The sequence below is a fragment of the Petromyzon marinus genome, chromosome 3 (genome assembly GCF_048934315.1).
Source record: "Petromyzon marinus isolate PM22_M1 ecotype Great Lakes invasive population chromosome 3, UKy_Petmar_22M1.pri1.0, whole genome shotgun sequence".
NCBI classification, from domain to species: domain Eukaryota; kingdom Metazoa; phylum Chordata; class Hyperoartia; order Petromyzontiformes; family Petromyzontidae; genus Petromyzon; species Petromyzon marinus.
In genome coordinates, this window is record NC_133669.1 from 19268162 (window position 1) to 19295796 (window position 27635).

At 51.4% G+C, this 27635-nt stretch overlaps 1 protein-coding gene across 1 annotated transcript; it reads right to left on the minus strand.

The window, feature by feature from the left end:
- Positions 1–202: 202 nt before the first annotated feature.
- On the minus strand, positions 203–27635 carry PICK1 (protein interacting with PRKCA 1). Its single transcript, XM_032977962.2, has 12 exons — positions 27121–27635; positions 26297–26408; positions 25437–25565; positions 24475–24541; positions 23759–23848; positions 18705–18758; positions 17352–17414; positions 11324–11457; positions 10087–10179; positions 8263–8313; positions 7048–7192; positions 203–3606 (listed from the first exon to the last, which is right to left on the minus strand). The coding sequence occupies exons 1-12, from the start codon at positions 27147–27149 to the stop codon at positions 3272–3274; spliced, it is 1302 nt and encodes a 433-aa protein (XP_032833853.2). The 5' UTR covers positions 27150–27635; the 3' UTR covers positions 203–3271.

The following is a 27635-nucleotide window of genomic DNA, read 5'->3' on the forward strand; positions in this document are numbered from 1 at the left end:
GACACCTCAACGCAGGGGACTTGGCTGATGATTTCCTGAATATATTATTATTAACTACAGACAAGTACCTGTATACCACTGCCAACATTGGCCCCTTGACGAATAGATTTAATTATCCTGTGAGTGAGTGATGGGGCCGAGACTTTGAGCCTCTCAATGAGCTGAGTTGCCACATGCACAATTGGACACCTCCACATTCACATCCCAGTATAACATTTTTATTGAATGATATGCATTAGAGAACAGCATCAGTAGTGGTCTTAGGTTTTTTTTGTTGTTGGGGAAAAAAACCTAAAACAAAGATCCCCCATATAGCCTTAACAGACTGTTGGGGACCAGTGCTTGTTAAGCGAGCACCTATTTAGGGCAAATATAATGAAGGACGTGTGTTGGGCTGGCCACACCAACCCAATAAACTGGTAATATGCCAGCCTTAAATAGGTGCTTGCAAACACGTGTCTGTAAGGCTGAACAAGAGATCTGTCTGTAACAAAGATCCCCCATATAGCCTTAACAGACTGTTGGGGCAAGTGCTGTTAGCGAGCACCTATGAAGGCCGGAACGGCCCACGAAGAAGTGGGTGGGGGGGGGACAACACGACAACAGGTCGCCTTTATCTCCCCAGTGGCAATGTTTACACACCGCACTAAGTACTCAATTGAGGCTGAGTCGACCTAGGATAGGCCCAGGACCAGTTCAGATAATCGTCACCAATGAGGACCGTGAGCGGGAATCGAACTCAGGTAGCCAGGGTTCGGAGCGCAAAGCGCTAACCCCCACACTACCGCTCCCACACACAGACGCGTGTGTTGCACACACGCGTCTGTAACACACACACGCGCGTACGTGCGTTACCGCACACGTGCCACTCCCTTAGCTACGTCGTTGCTTTGAACAAAGCGACTCAAAGACAAACACACGCGCGCCACTTCGCATAAACAAATGTGAGCCCTGTGGCACGTGTCTCCCCCCCCCCCCGCCTCTTCCAGTGAGGACAATGACGCAGAGACGTGGTCTCTCTCATCGACTCCAGCCTTACACAAGGTGGACCCCGTGGGCACGAACGCTGTCAGCTATCAGAGCCCAAAGCCTTCCTCGCCGTATAACTATAATCCTAGCTGTAATATTGCACTATCCATACCCCTCTTAACCCGAAACCATTAGCCTAACCTTCGGCATATTAGCACTCATCTGTAACTATAGCACGAAGCCTCGCCTCATAGCCCAAACAATTAAAACTAACCCTAGCCCTATGTTTAAACCACTGAATTCACTCGGCACAGAAAAATATTAACCCATAACCCAGTGGAAACTGCAGCGTGGGAGCTTTCCTCCCTACACCACGACTAACAACCGACTTCGGTGAACGTAGTTCGCAGTACAGCAACAACTGCCGTTCGCCACTAAGTGGCAGTGATGTCATCACGGGGCTTGTGCCAGGCTAGGTGCACTTTGGGGCCACCTTAAGGTGGTCACGGGACAGACCCAGGTGCCATAGGTTGATTGACTGGGATGACTGGAACGTGCACCACCTCTGCTCCGCAATGTAAAGTTGCTGCGTTTCAGCCGCCCAGTGCTCCGCTCGTTGTTGTGAACGCACGTACACACAGTATATACACACACACATTAGGCAAGTAACAATTTATCCCCTTGGGATTCAATTAAATGTCACAACTCCGAAGTCACTATTCAAGATTCTACGCTGCTAACGTCGTGTTGAATGTAGCGGGCTGCAGGTATCACGCAAACCAATTGCACAAAACAGTCGTAGAAATCATCAATGGTCCACACGCAGGATCATCCATCCCATGCCTAACATGTGCTTAAGGTAGTTGTTATTCCACTAAACCAGTGTTGCCATTTCAAGGGTTTCACCTCCAAATATTGAACGTTCAAAATACAGAAAATGCAGCATAAATAAGCTTTGGGAAGCTTTATAGTCGGACACAAGATTTAGTTTAAGGATTATCGTTAGTACTGTGGAGTGATATGCCCAATATTTACACATTCACCCACTGCACGTGGACGTCAAGGGGTTAATAAACCCAGACCAGGAAAACCCCTCTTAGGAAACCCCTTCGAACATTTTTAATTCAACGGCATGACCAGAAAAGGGGGGGGGGTGCGCTCTGGTGCCCCCATCTGTGCCTAACCCACCACCCCACCACCACTACCGCCCAATAATTTACTCAGAGAAATGTAACGCCTTCGGGTAAGGACCGCTCCCCCAGCCACAATAAACCCCCCTCCGGCCCCCCTCCCTTCCCCCCTCCCCCCCAAAGTTATTGCTGGCGAACCAGACAGCAAAGCAGATGGTGTACACGTGTACATAACATACACGTGTACATAATATACACGTGTACATAATATACACGTGTACAGGTACAGTAGGTGTTACCCATGTGCACAGGTGTACGCGTATAGGTCTACATACCTGTACACCACAGGACGTGTCACACGTGTACACGACGATTTACCGTTATATGCATATGCACACGCAATGCACATGTATGCACAGTTAACGTAGACAACTGCATACATGACTAAATTTAGGCACAGATATACATGTGTACGTACGTGCACATATAGAGGTGCAGTATACACCTGTGCATACATCTACGTTCACATCCCACACAGTCGTACTAGCACAGGTGAACATGCGATACATGCACATGTGTACAGGGATACACGTGTGTGCGTTACACTTTTATACGTTCAGGCACGCACAAATGTACAGATGTGAACGTTGCACACATGCGCATGAATGCATGTACACGTGTGCGTCTTGCACGCCTCGAAGAATCTATGTGGGGTGACACGTGCACATGTGCCATGCATGCTAAGGGTGTACGTGTTACTGGAATGCGTGCGCGTGTAATTGGCATGTGTTACACACATGCACGTGCAGGTGTACGTGTTATACACATGCGTGTACATGCACGTGCATATAATGTGTTATTTACATGTACGTACGTGTAGGTATAAGAGGTGCAGCCGCTGCGTGTACCCGTGGGTACACGCACTGCCTTATGCATTGATGCACACTGGCTTGCACACGCAAGTGTGCATCAATTTTCAATTAAAAATCAGAAAAGTAACCAAACAATAAACCGATGATACCTCCTTCTCCATCATCTCAACCACCGTTCCCCGTCACCGCCTCCAACTCCACCAACACCGCCTGCACGACCTCCACCACCTTTACTACCTCCTCCTCTATCACAACCTCCTCCAACCTCACCACCGCCAACAACCTCCTACCGCCACCGCATCACAAGTCATCAATGAGCTTCTCCCCGTTCTCCTCTGTCCCGTCGTCGGCCATCATCCCGGCCCCGTCGTCCTGGCCTCCTCCTCCTCCCCCCTCCTCGTCGTCGTCGCCACCTCTGTTGTCCTCCTCGTCGTCGCCGTCGTCCTCGTCGTCGTCGTGGCGGTGGCGGTGGCCGGTCTCGGCGTAGGGCCCTTGCGACTCGTAGCTGAGCATGGTGCGCGCCAGGTCCACCTCGATGGGGAACACGTCCGCCTCCTTGAGCACCGCGTTGCAGTCGTCGTGGTAGCGCGACATCGCCGACACGAAGCGCTGCAGCTGGAACACGATGTCTTGCACTGCGGAGACACGAGCATAAAGACGTGGGGATGAGCACATGGGCACGTGGACACGAACAATGGATATGGGCGCAGGAACACGTGGATATGGGGACAACAGGGAAAGGGATGAACACAGAGACATGGAGATACGAGGACACCAGGGATAGGGATGAGCGCAGGAACACATGGATACAGGGACACGAGGGATGGAGACGAGCACTTGGGATGCGAGGGTTAGTGCGGTGACACGGGGGCAAGCGTGTGGAGAATGGGTGTACGTGGACAAGGTGAGAATCCTGTGGATGACCAGAAACCCGGGGGCCACAGGGGTGAGTGTGGGGACACAGGGAGGACAGCAGAAAGCCGAGTGCGGGGCCCAAGGTTCACATCCGCTGTGAGCAGCGATCCCCACGAACTCGCATGGCCCCTCTTTGGCCTAGAGGCAGGTCACCTCTGCCCCTCCTCTACATCCCCACGCCCACACTCCCCCACCCCCTACGACTCTCCCTGCAGACACCCACGCACATCTTTAAAATCCGAGCCTCGTGGAATCGTGTCTCGGGTAACAAACTCAGAGCATTTGGCCCCGCAGCGAGAGACGCCGAACGCCCGTGGGTGCGTGCGCACGTTCGATTAGTGCACCCACGTGCTGTGGTAGTGGTCAGCGTGGCGCGTATGTACAGTTCGTTTGTGGTGTGTGCTCGTGTTTAGTGCGGCGTGCGTGTGTGGATGCAAGTGCTATTGTAATAGGTGGAACATTGTGTATGTGTGCGTATGCAAGTGGTGTGTGTGTGTGGTGTGGGGAGCGGTAGTGTCGCGGTTAGCGTGCTGTACCACGAACCGGCGATTATCTGAACCGGTCCTGGGCCTTCCCTAGGTCCGACTCAGCCTCAAATGAGGACCTGGTGTGATGTGTAAACATCACCACTAGGGAGACAAAGGCGGCCAGGCGTGGTGTTGGCCACCCACCACCTCGTGCTGGTTCACACCACCCCCTTGTGCACTGTGCCAGCCCTCACAGGTGCTCGCTAACAGCACTTGCCCCCAGCAGACCATAAATGGCTATACGGAGGACCTCTTTGTGTTTGTGTAAGTGCATGTGTGTGTGCGCATGCGCATACATCTGTGCGCGTGTACGTGCGCATATTTAATCGTCGTGGAGATAAATGTCGGTGATATTTTCCAAGCGGCTAATGGAGCGATGGGACGTTTTATGCTGCGTCTGCCGCCTCCTCACGATAAAAACGCATTAAACGCACGCGCGCACACACGCGCGCACACACACGTGTGTGTACATGCACACACAGGCAAAGACGCCTTGTGTAGCATTAAAGCCACTGGGATAAGCGCTGCGAGCGAACACTACTTAAGACCGGCACAGCGCTCGTGGTGGGGGTGGTGTGGGCAGCACCACACATCTGTGGCTGCCTTTTGTCTCCCCATTGTCAATAATAATGATTGCTCCAGATGCTCGTTATGGGCCAAGTTAACCTAAGGGAGCATCTGGACATATTCAGGTGACATATGCCAGCGATGATGGCCGTTATGGCCAGGAATTTATTCCAACTTTGTTGTGCTGCTGCTGCTCAAAACACTACTACACTCCACACCTTTATACTGTACATCCATACACTGCACTAACCACTACCACACACCAAAAGCAATTTACCCCGTATAGCCCTAAAAACTGTTGCGGCAAGTGCTGTTAGCCAGCACCTATAAAGGCTGGCACAGTACATGAGTGGGTGGGTGGCCAACATCACGCCCATCTTTGTCTCCTCAGTAGCAATGTTTACACACCGCACCAGGTACTGAGGCGACCTAGGGGAGGCCCAGGACCAGTTCAGATAATTGTTACTGGCGTTAGCCGTGAGCGGGAATTGAACCCGGGTCGCCGGCTTTGTAGTGCAGCGCGCTGACCGCGACAATACATGCATACACATGCATGGATGCACGTACACAAGCACCCATGCACGTACACACACATACACACACTCCAATAACGCATAGGGTACATGAGCCAAGAGGAACTCTGCCCGAGGTCGTTGAGGACGTTTGGAAGCCGACATCTCTACCGTGAGACTCTACGCGCCCCAGGGCACATGGAACCCTTGCAAACACACCACACACACAACACAGCATCTGCATGCAAGCACATAGCACGACCCGGAACAACACAGAGCACGACGGCAAGATAATAATCCCACTCAAGACGAGGACAGACATTCACGCCTCCAAAATGTGTATTTTTTTTTAAGAAAATTAAACTTTATCAGTACGTCTTCGGGTCGGAAGACGTAAGGAGGATCTCACACGGCTATGCGGGGGGCGTGTGGCACAGTTTGGCGCCAGGTATCATAGACTGCGGTCATGGCGCTTTAGTTCTCTGCGGTGAGAACAATGTCCTTAAAAAATAATGGCGCTACATCTCTCTCAATCGAATTAACGCTAATCGCTTGCGCGTCCCGAGATTCAGCGGTGTGAACGGGACCCCACCCTGGAATTTGCAGACGTCTCCGAATGGGAAAGGGTTAAGGTGCAGGAATGATAACAAGAAGAAGACATTTTTGTGTTTGTAAAGTGAGTGGGGCGCATTTGCCAGGTGTCGACTATTTTTTAAAATTTTCTTTACTTTTTACCAGGTAAGGCCCACTGAGCTATATAACTCTTTTTCAGAGGCGACCTGGCCACAAATGATATCTGAACAAAGTGGTTTATCACGTGGAAATGTATAGCAGCCAAATACTGTGGAGGGAAAAAGCGGAGGACCCGGAGAAAAATCCACCTAAGCACAGGGAGAGAGACATGCAAACTTCAAATATAGAGGTGTCAGGGTCAGAATCAAACCCACAACCTTCTGTACAGCAGGCAAGAGAGTGAACATCTCGCCACCGTGGTCTACTTAGCAACCCAACAAGCGTCCTTCACCAGTTTTGACTGCGATTGTTTTTTGAGAAACGTTTAATATTTAATGACGATACCTTGAAATTCACTGTAATGGTCTCCTCGTGTTGAAGATGTTTATGCTGGGCTTGGCACCATGTGGTGCATTACCTTACTTAGACACCCCCTGTCTGCTGGAGACACCCTGGTAATCCCTGGCTGGAACCATCATGACCAAGGTATGTGATTGAATTCACAAAAAAAATGTTGTTCAATGTTTACCGTCTCGTCCATAGTGTTGTCTGATCTCTTATCTTTTTGTACAATCAATGATAGTAGCGCTAACATTTACCATTCAATGTGCATATAATTTACATAAATTCTAAGTAATCAATTCTCTCACACACAATATTCAATGTGCTTATCGTACGATAAATTGATGCGTCGTTGCACGCCCACTCACGACCCCTTGCTCTGGACTAATTGTCGTTGCTCCTGCGCTCCCCCCAGCTGTGAACCCCAGCGGTGACCCCCAGCGGTGACGCCCAAAAGTGACCCCCAGTGGTGACCCCTCACCATGCTTCTGGTCCAGCAGCTCGATCTTCTCCATGACGTCCTTGCGCAGTTTGGCGAAGCGAGCGCGCGCATCCTGGCGGCAGCGCAGGATGAGCCGGTACTCATAGTTACCGGTGCCCACACGGTACAGCGGCTCCTGCAGGGCCTGAGCAGCAGTAACAACAACCATCACCACGACGACCATTACAATACCACCACTACCACTGTTATGATACCACCAATATTACCACTACCACCACCGTTACAATACCACCACTACCATCATTATAACAGCACAACTACCACCGTTGTAATACTACCACTACTAGAGTCACAATTACAAATACCACCATACAACACCACCACTGCAACTACTATCATGTTACTACAGTGGCTCCTACATAGCCTGAGTAACAACGATTATCACAACCACAACAATTACAAATAAAACCATCTCTAAAACTACAACCACCACAATATTACACGCAAAATTCAGTGCCTAAACAGAAATTACCATATCGATCACGACACCAGAACAAATCACAATGTACAGCTCCTGTCACTCCCACTGCTGGATGAAGGCATCCACATGCCGTGTAGGAAATGGGCGGTTGTTTGACCATTATTTACCACGCTGCTCAATGCGAGTTGGTGAATGGGCGAGGTGGGGGGGCACAGGACCGGCTTAGATATCACTCGTCTTTTAATGTTAGCTGTGACCTAGAATCAAACTCGCATCGCTGGGTTGATAATGCAGGAAGGCAACCACTGTGCCACTCCTCCACCCCAATAATAATCATTATGGCCTTTAAATTTATCCAACATCCGGTCTGGTTCATGGGCTCCTAGCTCAAATATCAGTCGCTACCAATTACCGCCTTCTTAATGCAGTGGGTGTGCTAACCACTGCTCTCCCCACTACACTACTGCCTCCCATTATAAACCAAAACATTAAACTATAGCATTTTCTGCAGTACATCATTATCATCATCAGCAGCAATCTACACTGCAGCATTGGCAGCACTGGCAGCACGTGCAGCACAGGCAAGGGCAGCACTGGCAGGCACAGAGGCGGTACAGGTGGCAGCACAGGTGGCAGCACAGGTGGCAGCACAGGTGGCAGCACAGGTGGCAGCACAGGTGGCAGCACAGGTGGCAGCACAGGTGGCAGCACAGGTGGCAGCACAGGCATTAGTGTGTGCAGGCAGCACAGGCAGCACGCGCCGCCCCTCTCACCGCGTAGCTGTATTCCTCGTCATCCATCTCCTTCACCTTGAGGCAGTACGACTATCGAGAGGGGGGGAGGGGCGACAGTTGAGTCGGGGTGCGGGGTGTCTGGGTTCACGATGCTGCTTACGTATGTGCCAATACACACGGGCGTGGCGAGCATACTGGCACACACGCGCACACGTATACCAGCACACATACACACACGTATACTAACACAGTGTCACACAGACACACGCACATACGCATTGCAGTACAGGCACAAAGACGATTTTACAAACACATGTGCAGGCACGCAAACACACAGATGTAAACACATGCATGCAATCATGTACTGCAGGCACACAAAGACATCACACACCCGTGCACTGGCATGCATGCATACGCATATGTTAGGTGATGCACATACACACATTCAAACATAGACACGCACAAAGATCCCTCGTATAACCTTCACAGACTGTTGGGGCATGTGATGTTAGCGAGCACCTATTAAGGGCCAAAATGGCCCACGTGGGGGTGGGTGGCCACCTGTTTACACACCACACCAGGTACTCATATAAGGCTGAGATGACTAAGGGGTGGCCCAGAACTGGTTCATATATTCATCGCTGGCATTGGCCACGAGCGGGAATCGAACTCGGGTGGCCGGATTCGTAGCGCAGTCCCCGCTAGTCACTGTGCCAACGCTCTCCAGACGTGCACGTAGGCACGCAGGGACGCGCACTCAGACGTTACATCACGCACGTACAAGCACTCGCATGCACACGCGCACACGGACGACACGCGTGTATTCACGCCGCTGCCCCTGCCCCCGCACACGGCACGTCTCACTCAGGGCGGCAGCGCCGGCGCGATTAAACATTAACGAGCATGGCCCGGAGCCCATTCGAACATTCCATCTATAGCTTTATTCAGGCCCTCGGTAGTTTCACTCTCATTCATGCGCATTCACCGATAGTCGTCGTCGTCATCATCATCATCATAATAATCGTCGGCTACCACCAATCCAATGCTGGATGAAGGCCCTACCACCCCACACTGTCGCCATCTTTCGCGGTGCTGCGGTGCGGTGATCCGCCCGGCGGGCACGCACGCACAAATTTCATTGCTCCACCTCCAAAGCGAACGCATTCGTGGGGCGTGTTCCTTCCCTTGGCTGCCTCTGTCATTTACTTCAACCATCGGTCCCCGTCCCTTCGAGCATAGTATCCTGCCCAAGCCACTTGTCTTTATTAATGGTTAACATGCTGTCAAGCCGACTTGCATTTGTTCTCATATTATTGTGTAATGCGGCTGAGCGATGTTGTGCTCATTGCCCTCGACTCACAATCAGTTCGCATCCTATTCAGGGATTGACCGATGCCATGATAAAATGAGTACCACTTTGCGAAGCCAAAAGTGTCATTTGTTTTTCTCTCGTCGATTCTCAACGCTCTTTTTCAGCAGGCTGCTGAATTGGAAACGAAGCTCTATTGCTCCTGAGGCACAGAAAGTCACCGAATAATCATAAGGATGGCGCTGGTCGTTACACCCACACCATAACAGCGCGCACTGCCAACACTTTCCTGTCTTGTGCCAATATGCTCAAGTACTGCACATATTTCTGGCACCAATTTCGTATGATTTCGTCATCAAGCCATTATCTGCAAGGTCTTCTGCTTCTTTCCATTTTTCCGAACGCACTTTTAATTTTCCTTTTGTTGTCCATTGTCCATCCTATATATGTGTCCAAATAGAAGGCGCCACACAGCGCTCAAATTTGAGTCACGGTTAAACCAGCACTGGCTCCACACGCTGCAGGCACGTGCACGACATGCCGGGCATACTCACCAGGTACTCAAACTTGGTGTCGGCGTACTTCCTGATGGTCAGCTTCGTGTCGGGCACGGCCTTGTTGAGGTACGTGTTGAGGTCACTGAGCATCTATAGAGACAAATGGGCCTGAGTTTAGCCTGAGAGACTGCAGGACTAAGCGCGGTTAGCGAGCACCCGCTTAAGGCTTGCATGGGAGCATGAGACAGTGATGTGGCCAGCACCTATGCATGTCCGAATGCCTTTAATCTGCAGAGTGTTGATGTTAACACTGTCCTGGGTTACCCATGGGATGGTCCGGGTGGCTCAGAACAGGCTCAGTAATGGCCTGTAAATTAAGTTGTGTATCAAGAGTATTGGAATTGAACCCAGGTGGCCGGGATCGTATCGCAATGTAAGCCACCGCACAGCCGGACACAAGGCCCAAGCGTCTCTCTGCTCAAATACAAGTGGGGTGGTGCATGTCACTGTTGGCGAGTTCCGAGCCACTGGTGGGAATTCCACATTCCGTTTGGATTTATACATTTTTTGTTCAAAGTGATGATGGATAGCCCAGCTGTATGAGCTGGAAACGTTCATGATCGTGGCAGGAACATGTTAATAACTCACCCTGACCATCATCAGCACCCCCATTTCTATAATCATCATTATAGTAATGGGCGTCATAGAGGCGAGATGTTAACTATTTCACCTGGTATACAGGAGTTCATGGGTTCTACCGCAACCCTGACGCCTGTATATTTGCAGTTTGCATGTGTTCTCCCATGGTTCGCGTAAATTTTTGTCCAGGTCCTCCGGTTTTTCCCTCTATAGTTAGCAACATGCGTTTAGAGTATTTGTTTACTGCTATAAACTTCAACCCGATAATCAGCCACTTCGTGGAGCTATCATTTGTGGCCAAGTCGTTTCTGAAAAAGAGCTAAATAGCTCAGTGGGCCTTACCTGGTAAAACAAAAAGTTTAGTTTGCCATCTTCATTTTAATCACCATTACCACCAAGCACGCTTTTTGTGCAGTCATGATCAACAACTCACGACATCAACTTTCCACATTTGAGAACCCAGTTTTCATCACAGGCCGTTGAAAACCAGATTCGAACCCACGATCTCAGCAGTGCTGGTGGGCCAAGTGTCCGACTCGACCATTACGAACCTCCCCGAGATAGCGAGTCATCCTGAGCCAGGGTTTGAACCTTGAAGAGAGGTACCTCGGTGGTGGGACTGCTCGCACACCAACGACTAAGGGTGGGGTCGTACCGGCTTCACGGTCTTCAGCAGCCGCACGCCAAACTTTTCGATGCTGCGATGGGCTTCGGCGAACTTGACGAACGCCTCACTGGCGGCAGGCTGAGGCTCCCGCACCCCGATCACGGAGAAGACGTCGCCAAACGCTGGACGCACGCGCGCACAGACAAAGGTCCCCAGTGTATCATTAACAGACTGTTGGGGCAAGTGCTGTAAAGCGAGCAGCACCTATGAAGGTCGGCACGGTGCACGAGTTGGTGTCATGGACAGTAACCAACTCATTTCTTTAGAATTGCTTTTTGTGTTTAGTTTGTTTTCCTTCCCCCGCACATTTGATTAGCACAGTTGGTTACGTACGGTGCAAAAGAAGTTCAATTACATACATACATACATCACGCCCGGCCGCTTTTGTCTCCCCCAACGTTGGTGTTTACACACTGCAGCAAATACTCCACTTAATGTTCAGTCGACCTCAGGGAGGCCCAAGACTGGTTTAGAAATCCATCACGGGTGGTGGCCGTGAGCGGGAATTGAACTTGGGTCGCTGGGTTCGTAGCGCAGTGCACTAACCACTACAAGAACGCCCTCCACATGCACAAAAACACACGTGCAAACACATATTCGCACTTATACGTATACACAGTGAACACACACATACATGCACACTAATACTTATACACAGGAAACACACGTGCAGACTTATACACAGTAATCACATGCACACATACACAGTGTGAACAAAAACAGACCCCCGTATCGCCTTAACAGACTGTTGGGACGAGTGCTGTTAGCGAGCACCTATGAGGGCCGGAACGGCACACGAGGGGGTGGGTGGCCAGCAACCACGCCCAGCCGCCTTTGTCTCCCGAGTGGCGATGTTTACACACCGCACCAGGTACTCATTTGAGGCTGTGTCGACCTAAGGAAGGCCCAGAACCGGCTCAGATAATCGTCACCGGTGTTGGCCGTGAGCGGGAATCGAACTCTGGTCGCTGGGTTAGTAGCGCAGCACACAAACTGCTACACCACTGTGTGAACACACGCACACACACATGCGCTGTTACACAGCTGGAATGCACGCACGTGCTGTCAACTTGGCTTGTAACAATTTACCTCTTCGATGATTGCCCGGTTGCCCGTCTGTCCCTCGGGTTCATTGGTGAGGGGTCACATGAAATAATTTACAAACCACATGGATTCCCTGGAAAGCATCGAATGATTTACGTGCAATTCGATGCATGTATTTTCAGGGCTTAATAATTTATATAGAAATCAACAAACCTTTGCATCGGTACACCGAAAAGCGTCCTGTGACTAAGTGATACTCTCCCGGGTAAATCATCAACGTTTCTTTCTGCTCAAGACGACCAATCGGGCGGTGGTCATATCCTCTGGCTGCCCTGGCCGAGTGATGGAAATTCCACATTTCCCAACATTCCCATTGGTGAGGGCAGTCTCTCTTAGAGAACAACCATCGTCAACATTATCTCACAGTGGCACCCGTTTTATCCACCTAAAAGAGGGAAGGTATGGCAAGTTGGCCAACTGCTGTGACTGCTGCTACTGCTATGAATGTCATTTCGCACGGACATCAAAATTTGGTATGCGCACACGCGCTTAAAATGAGACACGCAGACAAAATAAATGTCGCACCACGCTCCCCGAAATCCCGCCGCCCTGACCGTTGAGCTGCGCAAAATGTCACCCCGCTTCACGTCGAATTCCCGCCGATGGCCACGCGCAGCTCTTCCTCCTCCCCTCGCTCTATTTTTAACCACGATCGATTGGCAGCGCCGACGTTCTCTCCACCGGGCTGCGGGGGAACGCCCACGATGATGGCGGTGGGGGCTGGGGGAGGCTTTCACCTCCTACAAAACTGGGCCAAGATAATTGCCTGGGGGGTGGGGGCATTGTCGGGGAGCCTGCAAAGAGGATTTGTGTCAGATTTGGCCCGAGACCAAATCACACTGAATGTGGACGATTTTGTCCGATATTTTTTGCGGATAAGCAGGAATTGAAGATGGTTAGCATATGGATGGGAGACTGCCTGGGAATATCAGGTTTTGTAGACTTGGCGCTGCAAGGTGAGCTGGAGATGGCAATAAAGTTGTGGATTTTTTAATCCATCTGTGTGGAACTTTGAGTGCCACTCCCTTGTATGCACGTGCTTTCTCCGCGTACTCCCGTTATCCTCTGACATGCAGAACACAATCATCGCAATTTAGCAGGAGCCTCCTGAAAGAGTCTAGGCTTTCCCGAGTAAATAATATTGTAGGACTCGCACAACCGCGGACGGATATTGATGACGGGCCCACTTCAAACCAGTATTTGAACTTGCGACCTTCACTGTCTTACAAAGGCAGAAGCCATGTCCACGAGACAATCTTGTCCCTCCAGTTCTGCAGTGGTCATCCTTTAAGGGCACGTTTCATCCTTTTGCTGCCATTTTAACACCAGCTGCACCCACTGGGCACCCTTCCCTTATACCGATATCCTGTCCAAGCCTCTGTAACTGTTCTATCTTTCGGCCTCCCAGTGTAATCCCCAAGCATGTGTACCTCTCTCCACGCTTCGCTGTACACTTTACAACCTTGAAAAAGAGGTGGGGGGGGGGGAGGAAACCCATTCGACTCCGCGGCACGGTGCGTCTGGTCACGTCCTCTGCGGCGTGACCGATCGCTCGGCAGATGCCAGCGGCGAGAGCGCAAGTCGGGGCTCGCCAAGATAGCCGCACGTTCCCAAGCTCGTTCAGAATTTATGACAAAATCCGGAGAGACGGATGAACCGCTGAAAGCCGCGCGAGTCGGAGACGACGACGACGACGACGCCTGCGAGTGTTTCATGACCGCCCTTTTAGTTTTTGACAACGGGCGGGATAAAGTGTTTGCGTGCGGATTTCGTTCCTGTGTGGGGGGTTGGAGGACATGGAAGACACCTCGGTGGCGACGTTAGGACTTTGCCACTGACGGCCGTGCGTATTTCACGAGAGATTCTTTCATCGGCTCGGCGGAGGGCGAGCGGCGATCGTGGCGCCGAGCGAGCGGTCACGCTCGTGACGCCCGGCACGTAATAACTCGGTGGAGAGATGGTTAACTGCCTCGCCTGGTATATTTTGGAGTTTGGATGTTCTCCCCGTGGTCGTGTGTATTTTTCTCCAGGTCCTCTGGTTTCTCCCTCCACATTTAGAACCATGCGTTTCAGAGTATTTGGCTGCTATAAACTTCCACGTGATGATAAACCGCTTCGTTCAGCTATTTTTGTGGCCAGGTCATCTCTGAAAAAGAGCTATATAGCTCGGTGGGCCTTACCTGGTATAATAAAAATAGTTTAAGAGTTTAGTTTAGACAAAGTCTTGCTCGCGGCTCTAGCGAGCGGAGGCGGATTGGCCAGGACCGCGTGGACGGGGTAACGGAGCGATGCACCAACCTCCGCCTGGGAGCGGCTCAGAGCCCGGGGATGAGGGCTATCGCGGCTCAAGATGCTTGCGATCCCGATGAGAAGCGGAAACGAACGTTGCCGCGTGTGCTTGTGCGAGTGCGCGCATTCACGTGCACACGTCCGCTCGGCGGCTTGTGACGGACGGGACCTCACGCGACAGCGTTAGGAGGATGAATTTGGAAAAGTAATCGGCCTATTATTACTATAAACATAACGATTCGTTGCTTAAGAGTCGATGATTAAATTCACGATACGTGTATTAATTCGAGCGCACAAAATGATGCTTGTTTACTATGCACGCAACGCTTATAGTTTTGTAACCACGTCACCGAGGCTAAATTACACTGCGCCTTGACATGCAGCGATCTGGTTTGAGTGCAAACAACGCGACTCGATTCCACCATGCCACACCACGGTAATTTCCATACTCGCCACATGTCAAAAATAAATGTATTCACGAATTCAAGCTTGACGATTGCACACCAGCACGCACACACACCATAAAAATTCATAGATCTGTAGCGGAGCGCGCTCTCAATACTTTGTTCATTCCTAACCTAAACGTGCCTCAGGCTTGCTGCTGCTGCTTGTGGCTCTAGATCGTAGGGTCTATGGGCCAGAGCGGACATTGAGAGAACCTGGTACATGGTAAAAACTTTCCTAATACAGCCGTGAATTCTTTACACGGCCGATAAAAGTGAGTTGTGAAAAAACATTTAAAAATAAATGAGTATATTTTGTAACAAGTTTTTAATAACTGAAGGGTTTGTAGGGTACTCGGTAGCTACTAAAAACTGGTCATTCGAAATTGTTTTTAAATTAACCAGCACTGCCCACACATCTGTGCAGGACACATATCCGAGGTGGAGACTGGGGGGGGGGGGTTAGGTGGGGAGGCGTGACACATTAAATCGGCTCAACGCTGCGGGTGACTTCATCATGCAAATGTGTGCAGTGATGTCACGACCGTGCAATTGCCCGCCCGCACTCCAGCCAGCAAAACCTTTTCTTACAAAGCACTGATTTGCCTCACTTTATGCGGGCTCGGCTTATGCGATTTTGGGTAAACGAAGGACAACGAAAGCAAATAATTAGTTTTTACAAACTGAATCTGAAAGGGCTCTCACCTGTTACATACAGGGACAAAGGAATTAGTAATTTACTTGCCGAGGCTAAAGTGAATCTCACTTGGCTCAAGCACAACGATTCAATGAACTCCGTGTCGGGGGTAAATCTCAAAGGGACCTCACGTGGCTAAATACGAGACAATGGGGCAAAATTAATTGTTGCCAAGGGAATCTTACCCGTACTCTAACCTGGATAAATGAAGGGCAACTGAATCATTTGGCGGGACCCCGGGGTCCCGCAAATATCAGGTCAATAATTATTATTTTTCAGTCCGCTCACTCGTGATTCCAACAGCACCGCGCCGCCCGCCCAGACTCGCGCCAACAAGCGCCAGCAGGCGGCGATCAACACGATGGGCGCCACCCCACCGGCCAAACGCAAGCCCGGGGGGCGTCCGCCGCAGTCGCGCGCGGCGACAACGCCCTCCGGTCAGCCGTCGATCCTCAGCTTCTTTGCCAAGGCGAGCCCGCCCCCCAGGCAGTGAATTTAACGTGTTTGTGTAATTTTTAAACTTTTTACGAAACTTAGTGCTCCGAGTAGCTCTCGACGAGGCCAATCGATTGACACTAGTTTTGTTGTCAGTAAGGCAAGACTCGTGTCGCTACGCGTTTTTTTACACCCCGGGGCAGTGATGGGACCACGGGGTCCCGCCAATTGCTTCAACTGAAGGAAGTGAAGCCGAACTTATTAAGAGACAGCGAATAAACAAAGTGGTTTCACCCGGAACAAAGGGCAAGTGGCGTGCAGTGAATTTCCCCAAGAGAAAATGAATCTCAACGGGGCTCTCGCACCTGGGTTAGAGGGACAACGGAATTATTTGAGCTGCTTTTCTGCCCAGGGAATGTTGGCGACTGTAGAACCCCCCCCCCCGACCCCTCGAGGGGACACGTCCTCTTATTTCTCAGTGGCTGCACTGGCTGAATGTTAGTGCCGCGGGCAGATGAACAAATGGACAGATGCGACAGCATAAACCATACTGAACTATTTAATTTACCAGCGATGTAGCTCTCTTTCAGAAGTGACCTGGCCACGAATGATAGCTCAACGAAGCGGCTTATCACGTGACAATGTATAGCAGTAAAATATAATCTAAATGCACGTGATCACGGGGAGAACATGCAAACTTCAAATATGCAGGTGTTAGGGTCGGGATCGAACCCACGACCACCTGCATACCTCCTCCCGACTGGGGCATATACGAAAAAAAAGTACGCACACGGACATGTACACACAGATGCACACTTCATCACCAATACAAAGATCCCCCGTATAACCTTAACAGGCTGTTGGGGCAAGTGCTGTGTTAGCGAGCAGCAAGGTCACAAATACAAACATATACACACCCATACGAACACACTGAGATGCACACACACATTCGTGCACACTGCCACAAATACAAGCACATACACACATGCGCGAAGACGCAAACCGCACATGCGAGCGCGCGCGCACTGTTGCGTACGCACAAACTCACATTTGTGAGTCTGTGAGAGCTCAAAGAAGGCTTTCAGCAGCCTCTTGGTGTGCTCCATCAGGCCTGCAAACAAAAAAGCCATTCACAATTAAAAAGGGGAACCCGGCCAAATGCCAATGTTCTTTCATAAAGTGTAGCACAAATGGACGTGCGTGCACGCACGATTGTAGGCGCGCACACACACAACGCCTGCACTGATTGATGCGCAATTGTACAAGCGGGACTCTTAATACGTTACAACCAACAGATATTGGGATTTAAATAAACTACCAAAGTATTCAGGCAAACAGGAGCCAATGTTTCGCCCGGCTGGCCTTTTAATAAATCAAGACGAGGGACACAAGATTGGCAGACACGCCGAGTATAGCTAGGTATTTGAGGACAAGTAGGGGCCTGTGTTAGATAAATCAACTTAATGCAGTGCACTATTTGCTTGCAATGCAGAATGAGTGCAGGTGTGTGCAGGTGTGTTCACATCTAGGTGTGTGTGTGTTCACACAACAGAGGTGGTGCTGTGGTTACTGCAAGCCCAGTGACCAGAGTTCAATTCCCACTCACTACTGATAACAGTGGCGAATATCTGAACTGGTCGTGGACCTCCCCTAGGTCGATTCAGCCTTACACAAGTACCTGGCACGTTGCGTAAACCTCAGCATCGGGGGCGACAAAGGCGGCCGCACATGGTGCTGCCTACCCACCCCCTCATGTGCCATACTTGCCCTCCATAGGTGCTTGCAAACAGCACTTTCCCTAAGTCTGTTCAAAGCGATATGGGAAGTCATTATCAGTATTCACTTCGAAGTGTGTGCAGGTGTGTGGCCACTGGAGTGAGCGAGTGATCACGAGTTTATCTGGTGGAGTCAGCAGTAGTGCAGTGGATCTTACACTACCTTAAATGAGCAAATGTACGTCTGTATGTTGAACTGCTTTCGCACCGTACGTACCTAACCGTGTGAATCGGAGGTGCGGGAGGGCAAACTAAACGCAAATGGCAGTTCTGAAGAAATTCGTTTTCAATCTAAACACGGTGCGTGACATGCAAACATCATAATCCAGGAGACAAAGGCGGCCGGGCATCCGGATGTGGTTCTGACCGCACCACATCCTTTTACGCAGTGCCAGCCTTTAATAGGTGCTCGCTAACCACAAATGTGCCCTAAATATACACGTGGGGAATCTTTGTATCTTTTGTGTATTCAATGCACGCTGGATGAGCATATTATCTCACTGCAGGACGCGTAGGGTGTGTGCCAGAGTGCGTTCATTACAGGGTGTGTACAGGTGTGCGTACAGGTGTACGTGCAGGTATTCACACACATGCGCACACCCCAGGGGGTCACAAAGTGCCTTTACCTTTGTACAGCTCAGCCGTGCGTTCCAGTTCATCCAGTTTTTTAACGAGGCCATCTGTGGACACCATTAATTATCAGGTGAGTGGGGAGATGGAGTGAGCGCGAGTGATGTGCGGTGAGAGGTAGACAGGTAATGTGTGCGTGGGTGAGGTGTGGTGACGGAGCAAGGGAGGCAGGGAGCAAGGGAGACAGGTAGCGGTGAGTGCAGGTGCGATGTCGTGAGAGGGAGAGAGAGAAGGGGTCAGCAGGGGATACAGATAATGAGGCGGCACTGCGCCCTCCCCAAAGCGGAATCCACTCCCCGCGTCCCGCAATGCGACGCCGGCACCGTGGATCCCCGTGGTCGCCAGGGATACAGCCACGTGGCACAGACTTACGGTAAGATGGTTCTTGCTAACTCACTACCCCAACCCCCTCCCACCCCCCGCCCCCGTGGCCCAACCCGTCCCGAGCAGCACAAAGCGGCCACTCTTCCAGCGCAGATCCCGGTAGTGTCTCTCTGTTGACCAGCGGCCGCCTTCCTGGCTGCCGGTGAATGCCGCCCGTTTTGGCAAGAGACGCCGGAGGCCGGGCAATTGTCCCGTCACCTACTCGCACGCCTGTTTGCCCACTGACTCCACCCGGGCCGATTCTCGTTGGTACGAGGGACAGACGCAAAGTATGTAAGGAAGCACGGACGAACAACCCTCATTAAAAATATGTAAATCAGCCCGAGCGGTTCCCACGTGGGCGCGCGTGCTGGCGAGCGGCGAAGAGACAGCCCGCATGACCTTCCAGCAACTCACGGCCACTCTCGCTACTTCGTTAATTCCCTCCTACGCGCTTCAGGCTTGCCGCTGCTGCCGCTGTTGCTGCTGTAGATCATGAGTCCACGAACCGAAACAGACATTGAGAGAATCTGCTAGATGGAAAAACCCTTCTTATACACTCCTTTACATGGCTAATAAAAGTGAACTGTGATCATCATTCTAAGCGAGTCGGGTTATCCTTATAATTTGAAATGTGGCAGCACATACCTGTGGGTCAGCAATTATAATGCAAGTTGTTGGATCATATACAGTATGCAGATTTACGAAAGTCCCACACACCCGCGAGGCTGCGAGGTGGACCAGAAGATGGCAGTACACCAAGCCTGTCTGTCTATGCATGTGAAGTGTTTTCTCCTCCCACATGCAAAAACACTCCTCAACAATTCAATGACAAACCCGAATGCAGCATCTTCCTGAAGAAAATTAGTATGGAGACTCAGTGGGGCTTTCCTGGATAAATACAATGAGATCAAAACTATTATTACCGATTTAATTTTATAACATCGTTTTTTCTCTATTGCTTTGTCCTGGCCACCTCACAGCCTAATGTGTAGAGTCTTGCAACACACCGCAAACTCCGTGCGATCCACAAACCCCCACCCTCCAAGTACAAAGATCCTCCGTATAGCCTAAACAGACATGCGCCTCGTTGACAGCGCAAAACCTTCAACCCTCATGGGCCTCTAATCATCATCCTCCGCCATGATCAATCCACTGCTGGATGAAGGCCTCCCCAAGCTGTCACCATCTCTCGCGGTCACGGAACTGCGCTCTCAGCCGAGTCGGATGAAGGACGCTCGCTCGAGCGTGGAAACGGCCGCTTCACCGTCGCCCCGATTAGCGCAGCGCGCGTCGCTGCGGGGTCACGGGCGCCCATGGTCACACGCGAGGTCACCGCAGCCGCACGGACCCAATTACCCTGGACCCCGCGTGGGAAACCAAATCACCGTGGCGAGGGGCTCCGGCACAAACCGGCAGAAAAACTCTAGCCCGGGCCGAACCCTGCTGCTCCAGGATTTAAGTTCTCACGTCTCTACTGAGGCAGCAGGAGAAGCCGAAAAGTTGCGAGTTCAGATCTTTTTGTCTGGGGTCAACGTAGCACTTGATTATCAGCATTATCATCACCAACAGCTGCAGCAGCATAATCATCCGTCCTTAATAATTGATAGAATTACGTTTCTACGACTTTTTGGGAAGTAGACAGTGGTTGTCTGAAGCAGAGGATGACCCCCCACCATGAGAATGTGGAATTTCCACCAAGATCGCTAACAGAGAAAGGGATTACCCCAGGATCATTTGAGCAGTGAGACGCCCAAGACTTGACTATTGTTAAGAGACATGCGACAGAATTCTAAAAATGGCAACACCTTTTACTTTAACAATGCCACAAAACGTGCAGCAGAGAAGGTAATTTTAACTTCACTGGGAATATAAGGAGGCTCATAATGGCCGTGTCAGGCTGTAAATCCCAGGCTCCACCCAATATGTGGTTCTACCACAGTATCTCATGTGGCCAACTTATGATGGTCTCAGCACATTCACTTACAACCTTTTCACATAAATACACTTGTAATAAATTCGGGTTTCCTATGGGCAAGCAAAGCTCGCTGTGAGAAATGCATACAACCTGTATACTGGAAGACAGAAACATGGTGAACCACTCTTCATGCAGCATGAAACAGAGCGCTGTGCCCAGTGATGGATAAGAACAATCGAATGAAGAGACTCCTATTGCGTTCGTTCTGCAGGCAACATGTTCCGGTGCTGTTCCCTGACATTGCGCCCCTAAATCGCCAGATGACTCACAGCACTTCTAAAGTTTGTTGTTTTTTGTCTCCTTACAAGACACTGTTAGCATAAGTGCTACTCAACTGTCCACAGTTGATAAAAGAGAGAAAAATAATTCCTCAGTAGCACATTGACAGTGGCTTCCACTTGAAACGTTGTCGGTGGTTTCTTTGTGTTTTGGATAAAATAAAAACATGCAAACCTAGGAGCGTGCTCTTTGTAAGCCAGCCAAGAATTTATAATCCCCAGGCAACCAATTTGCACTTAAGTGGGCTCCATTATAAAACAGCAGGAGGCACACGGGCAATGCCAAAACCCAGCTAACCAGCCCCAAAAATCCCACCCACACAGCTGCATAAACCTACACCTGTAAGACCCATCATCTCACCCTTATAGCCCCATCATCTCACCCTGATGGCCCCATCACCTCACCCTGATAGCCCCATCATCTCACCCTTGTAGCCCCATCATCTCACCTGGTAGCCCCATCATCTCACCCTTGTAGCCCCATCATCTCACCTGGTAGCCCCATCATCTCACCTGGTAGCCCCATCATCTCACCCTGGTAGACCCATCATCTCACCTGGTAGCCCCATCATCTCACCTTGTATCCCCATCATCTCACCCTTGTAGCCTCATCATCTCACCCTTGTAGCCCCATCATCTCACCCTGGTAGCCCCATCATCTCACCTGGTAGCCCCATCATCTCACCTGGTAGCCCCATCATCTCACCTGGTAGCCCCATCATCTCACCTGGTAGCCCCATCATCTTACCTTGTATCCCCATCATCTCACCCTTGTAGCCTCATCATCTCACCCTTGTAGCCCCATCATCTCACCCTGGTAGCCCCATCATCTCACCTGGCAGCCCCATCATCTCACCCTTGTAGCCCCATCATCTCACCCTGGTAGCCCCATCATCTCACCTGGTAGCCCCATCATCTCACCCTTGTAGCCCCATCATCTCACCTGGTAGCCCCATCATCTCACCTGGTAGCCCCATCATCTCACCCTTGTAGCCCCATCATCTCACCCTTGTAGCCCCATCATCTCACCTGGTAGCCCCATCATCTCACCTGGTAGCCCCATCATCTCACCCTTGTAGCCCCATCATCTCACCCTTGTAGCCCCATCATCTCACCCTGCTAGCCCCATCATCTCACCTGGTAGCCCCATCATCTCACCTGGTAGCCCCATCATCTCACCCTTGTAGCCCCATCATCTCACCTGGTAGCCCCATCATCTCACCCTTGTAGCCCCATCATCTCACCCTGGTAGCCTCATCATATCACCCTTGTAGCCCCATCATCTCACCCTTGTAGCCCCATCATCTCACCTTGTAGCCTCATCATCTCACCCTGGTAGCCCCATCATCTCACCCTGGTAGCCTCATCATATCACCCTTGTAGCCCCATCATCACCCTTGTAGCCCCATCATCTCACCTGGTAGCCCCATCATCTCACCCTTGTAGCCCCATCATCTCACCTGGTAGCCCCATCATCTCACCATTGTAGCCCCATCATCTCACCCTGGTAGCCCCATCATCTCACCCTGGTAGCCCCATCATCTCACCCTGGTAGCCCCATCATCTCACCCTTGTAGCCCCATCATCTCACCCTTGTAGCCAATCATCTCACCCTTGTAGCCCCATCATCTCACCTGGTAGCCCCATCATCTCACCCTGATAGACCCATCATCTCACCCTGGTAGCCCCATCATCTCACCTGGTAGCCCCATCATCTCACCCTTGTAGCCCCATCATCTCACCTGGTAGCCCCATCATCTCACCTGGTAGCCCCATCATCTCACCCTTGTAGCCCCATCATCTCACCCTTGAAGCCCCATCATCTCACCATGGTATCCCCATCATCTCACCTTGGTAGTCGCATCATGTCACCTTGGTAGCCGCAGCATCTCACCCAGGTAGCTCCATAATCTCCCCCTGGTAGCCCTATCATCTCACCCTCGTAGTCCCATCATCCCACGCTGGTAGCCCCAACATCCTACCTACGAGGCCCCAACATCATGGACATGGACAAAGGAAATTGAACAAAAACTGAAAAATGCAAAGTGTTGAGAGATGCACCCTTGGAATTAGACAAACAGAAAGAGCAACATGTGGATCAGAGAACAACATGTGGCCAACCGACCTGACTGATCTAACAAGTGACCAATTGACCGACCAACAAATTAACTGACCAAGTGGCCGATTCACCGACCCACCGACTGACCGACCATCAGACTGATAGATTGACCGATCAACCGACCGACTTATTGGCTGATGGATTGCCGGTCAACCAACCGACCGATCGATTGTGCAACGGGGAGTGGGGGGGATGCCGCCCTCCTCCTCCCCGTGCAAAACCACCACGGCCACCGGTGCACCGGCACGCGAGGGTGCGGCAACTGCTCGGCACACGGTGGTGTGGCGCCATCGCCGCACCCTGCGCTGTTACCGTTGCACAGGATGGCGCGGCTGAGTCCCAGCGCGTCGGCCGTCGACGAGCTCATGCTCTCCACCAGACGGTGCTTCGCCTTCTTCATCACTGGGAGTGAGGTGGGGGTGGAGGGCGCGAGCAGAGAGAACACAATCAGTGGTTGCGACACCAGCTGTGCGCGCGTACAGTCCCTCTGCTGTGTCACCCGCTGCTGGGCGAGGGTCCCCGGCCATGTCGTGCGGGTTGTGGCGGCTAATTAACCAAACGTTGCAACGATGTTTGGTCAGCCGCTGTTGCTAAAGAGCGTGCGACTCACCCACAAAATATCACGGGTTGAAATCCAAGGTGGGCATTGGCTAAGCCCCTTTATCCCTCCGGGGTTTATTAAGAGGAGCACTTTGTGTTGAGTCTGCAGTGGCTGTGCTACAGTAAACTGAGCTCCTGCTGAAAACTCGATGAGGCTTGACAATGGATGCTGCCTCAATGAGTGCTGCCGTCTTGCTCATTGGAGCAGGCAGACACTACGACTTAGTTGTATATTGGTTTAACCCACAGGCTTTAACGACCAATATTATCCACACGAGGTTTTTGGGTTAGATCGCGTAAATGTGTTGTGAAACCCGCCACAACCAGAGTTAAACCCGCCACCACCTGAGTCCTGAGTGGTGTATATTGTTAACATGAATAAAACAATGGGTAGGAGCCAGTGGTCAGTGCGAGTTCCTGAGACCCACCAATGTCCATGGTCTTCCCTAGTTTAGGGTCTGCCTGTAGCTTGTTGTAGTACATGGTCACTTCACCCTGCGATACAGACACACACACATCCACGGATTAGTTTAATATACAGCAGGGGGCTGGTGCAAACAACTATTAAGGCTGGCATGGCACACGATCCGCCGATGCGGTGGTTCAAGACAACAACGTGCCCAGGTGACCGTGCTCGTAGTGCGGTGTGCTAACTAATGCGCTGCACCTCTCGCTGGCATGCAAAGCGTTCACCTAAGCGGTGGTGATGCCGCCACCTAGTGGGCAACATCAAGCTACATTTCCATGCAGTTACATGCGCAACGCGATCCCCGAGCCCCAACATCACCACAGGTAGAAAAACGTAGCAGTCGCTTTTGTCTCTCGAGAACAAAAAACATATAAATCATATAATTCGATTGGTTACCACTTGATTCACATTTACTGAGCAAAATTAACAAATCCGTCAGACTAAACAGCCACCTCCATCCAGTTGCACCATTATTTTTTTACTCTGGCCAACAGCCTTGGGATCTGGAAAAAGGAAGCAATGGGGAGGTGCGGTAGAATCTATGGTAGTGGCAGGAAACCTGCGGCTCGGGAGCTGCATTGCGTCCCATGGAGCCCCGCGTGGTGGCCTGGTCTAGGTGTGTCTAGGGTGATGTGTGGGGGTCACAATTTGTGCACAAGAACGATGTTCAACTTGTGGCCCACTGAGGTGAAGGCCCCCTGACTCATCTGGGCTGCCCATTACTGATCTAGGGAAATGGACGTGACAAACTCTTGACCGCAGCTTAAACAAAGAAGAGAACCCATTTGACTGTAAATGTCACATCGCAAGACTGCGTGAGAGGCGGTGGTGGCTCAGGGAGGCTTTCATCCAGCAGTGGATTCATCATGACCGATGATAATGCTGATGACGTTCCTGTGCATTTAATAGAAAGACACGAACCTTCACAGCTTGAATCATCTTCGCCACCTCCACCTTAGTCTTGCCCTTCACCGATTTCCCATTCACTCCCACGATCTCGTCGCCCGCCATCAGGGTGCCGTCCTTCGCTGCCGGAGCATTGTCGAACACCTGGTCCGGCACATGGACGGACAGGTGACAAGACGTGGGACGAGGCATGATCAGAGGCGTGCAACAAGATATATGGACAAAACAGCGGGATAAGACACGATCAGAGACACGGGATGAGACATGGTCAAGTACATGGGGACAAGACATAGTACGAAACACGAGATGAGGCACAGGGATGACGATGCTTGATAACGATGATGCAATGACAATGATTCAACTCATGAAGATGCGTGCAGTGGTGTGTGATTACAAATTCTTGGGAATAAACACTCAACGCATGTCCACTTCTGCCAATGTTTCTTACTGTGGTTGTGCCACCTGATGACGGACGCTTGTGTTGCGCCCAAAACGTCGTGATTTATTTTATTTGATACCTACGTGACTTTACCGAAAGAACCAAAGAGTATGGATCCCTGCAGTCACGAAAACTTCAAATCTAGACTCAACGCATGGCTTTGACCAGACGACCAAGCACACACGAATTATGAGCGGCTACCAAAACAATACGTCCGATAAAATTGATAATCGACGATTAAGTCGAGCGCTCTAACCACAGCGCCAACCACCCCACCCACCGACACCACGCGCACCAACTTGAGTTTCTGTATTTGGGCACCATTGAAATGAATGTGTGCATGCTGTTATCGCAGAGAGTAAACAGTGAGCTCATCACGCGCGGCGTGGGGGCGAGTTTGTTAACGTGGCTGCCTGAAGCCCCCTCGGGCTCGCACCTGCACCACGTAGAGGCACGGGCACAGCGGCGCGCCGCCGCCGATGCTGATGCCGATCATGTTCTGCGGGTCCTTCTGGATCACGACCTTCCCGGGAATGGTCGGGATGCCCCTGCGTGTGGAGAACAACAACAACAACCCGTAATAATAAGGCTAACTCTGCTGACGGTGATGACGACGACATTTGAACATGCACAGTATTTAAAAAAAAAATCAATCCACTGTTGGATGAGAGCCCTCAACCATACCCTGAGGGTCGTTGCCTTGCGTTTTATTATCACGATGGTCGGTGCGGGTTGGTGAAGTCAAGGGGGTTAATATGTGGGAGCACAGAAGTGAAGTACAACAGTGGATGTTGCTGTACTGTCCTCTGATGCTCAGCAGCCCAGAACACATTTCGTGCATGGTGGTCTCCCATATTAGTAGAGCACTAACGAGGCTCAACCCTGCTTAAGCGTCCGATGTCGAACGCAATCTGTCGCACTCCGGTTGACGAGACCGGATGCTGAGATTCGTAGGGAACAGAGAATCTGGGATCACGACCTTAACGGGACCACTCCCTACTAGAAGGCCTCACGGACCAAAAAGACAACGGCATCAGTCCCAATAGCAACGTTCTGATCCCGCGCTCCGACTGGACATCTGTGAAAGAGCTTTATAGGTCATCGGATTCCAAGGGGGTCCGGTAAATTTTGGACCGGCACCGACAGGGGCACCAAAACAGGCGGCCCTTTAGGGGGACCACGAACCAGATAGCGTGGGGAGCCAGAGACCGGGTGGGGGATGAGGGTCCCCTCCCCGTGCATCCCTCTCGAGCCACTCACAGTTTATCCTCCTCATAGTCGAAGTCCATGTCGGCCGCGGCGCAGCGGCTGCCGCTTCAGCGTCGTGTCGGCCTCAGGTGGTCCGTCAAAAGATTGCCGGCGTCCTGCGTTGAACCCCCCCCCCCCCGAGTGAGGTCGGCGTCGAGGTCCCGTCCAGAGTCGGCGGTGCGGAGCTCCGGATTCGGGTCGCGTCCCAACTTCGTGGTCGGACTGGGCCTCGACGTTTTTGTTGTTGTCGTTGTTGTCGTTGTCGTCGCTGTTTCACCTCCGAATGAACTCGGTTCGAGGACGCCGTCAGTTCTCGGTGAGAAAGCGGATCGCGTTCGGCGGCGCCGCCGCTACTCGACCTCGCGCCTGCGTTCTAGGATCCTCTTCTGGTTGTTCGGAACGAAGTCCGACGTTCCGGGCGCGACCTCGGTCACTTCCGCTTCTCTCCACCTGCACCCCGCCGTCGCCGACGACGACGACGCCGCTCTGACACTCGACCCCTGACCCCGACCCAAAGCCTCTTGCCG

Coding starts and splice junctions, on each gene's coding strand:
- PICK1 (XM_032977962.2), bottom strand. CDS start 27,149: ATGGACTTCGACTATGAGGAGGATAAACT. Junction 25,566..26,296: donor CGTGCCTCTACGTGGTGCAG/GTGCGAGCCCGA, acceptor GTGCCGGACCAG/GTGTTCGACAATGCTCCGGC. Junction 18,759..23,758: donor CCGCGCCATCCTGTGCAACG/GTAACAGCGCAG, acceptor TGGTGTCCACAG/ATGGCCTCGTTAAAAAACTG.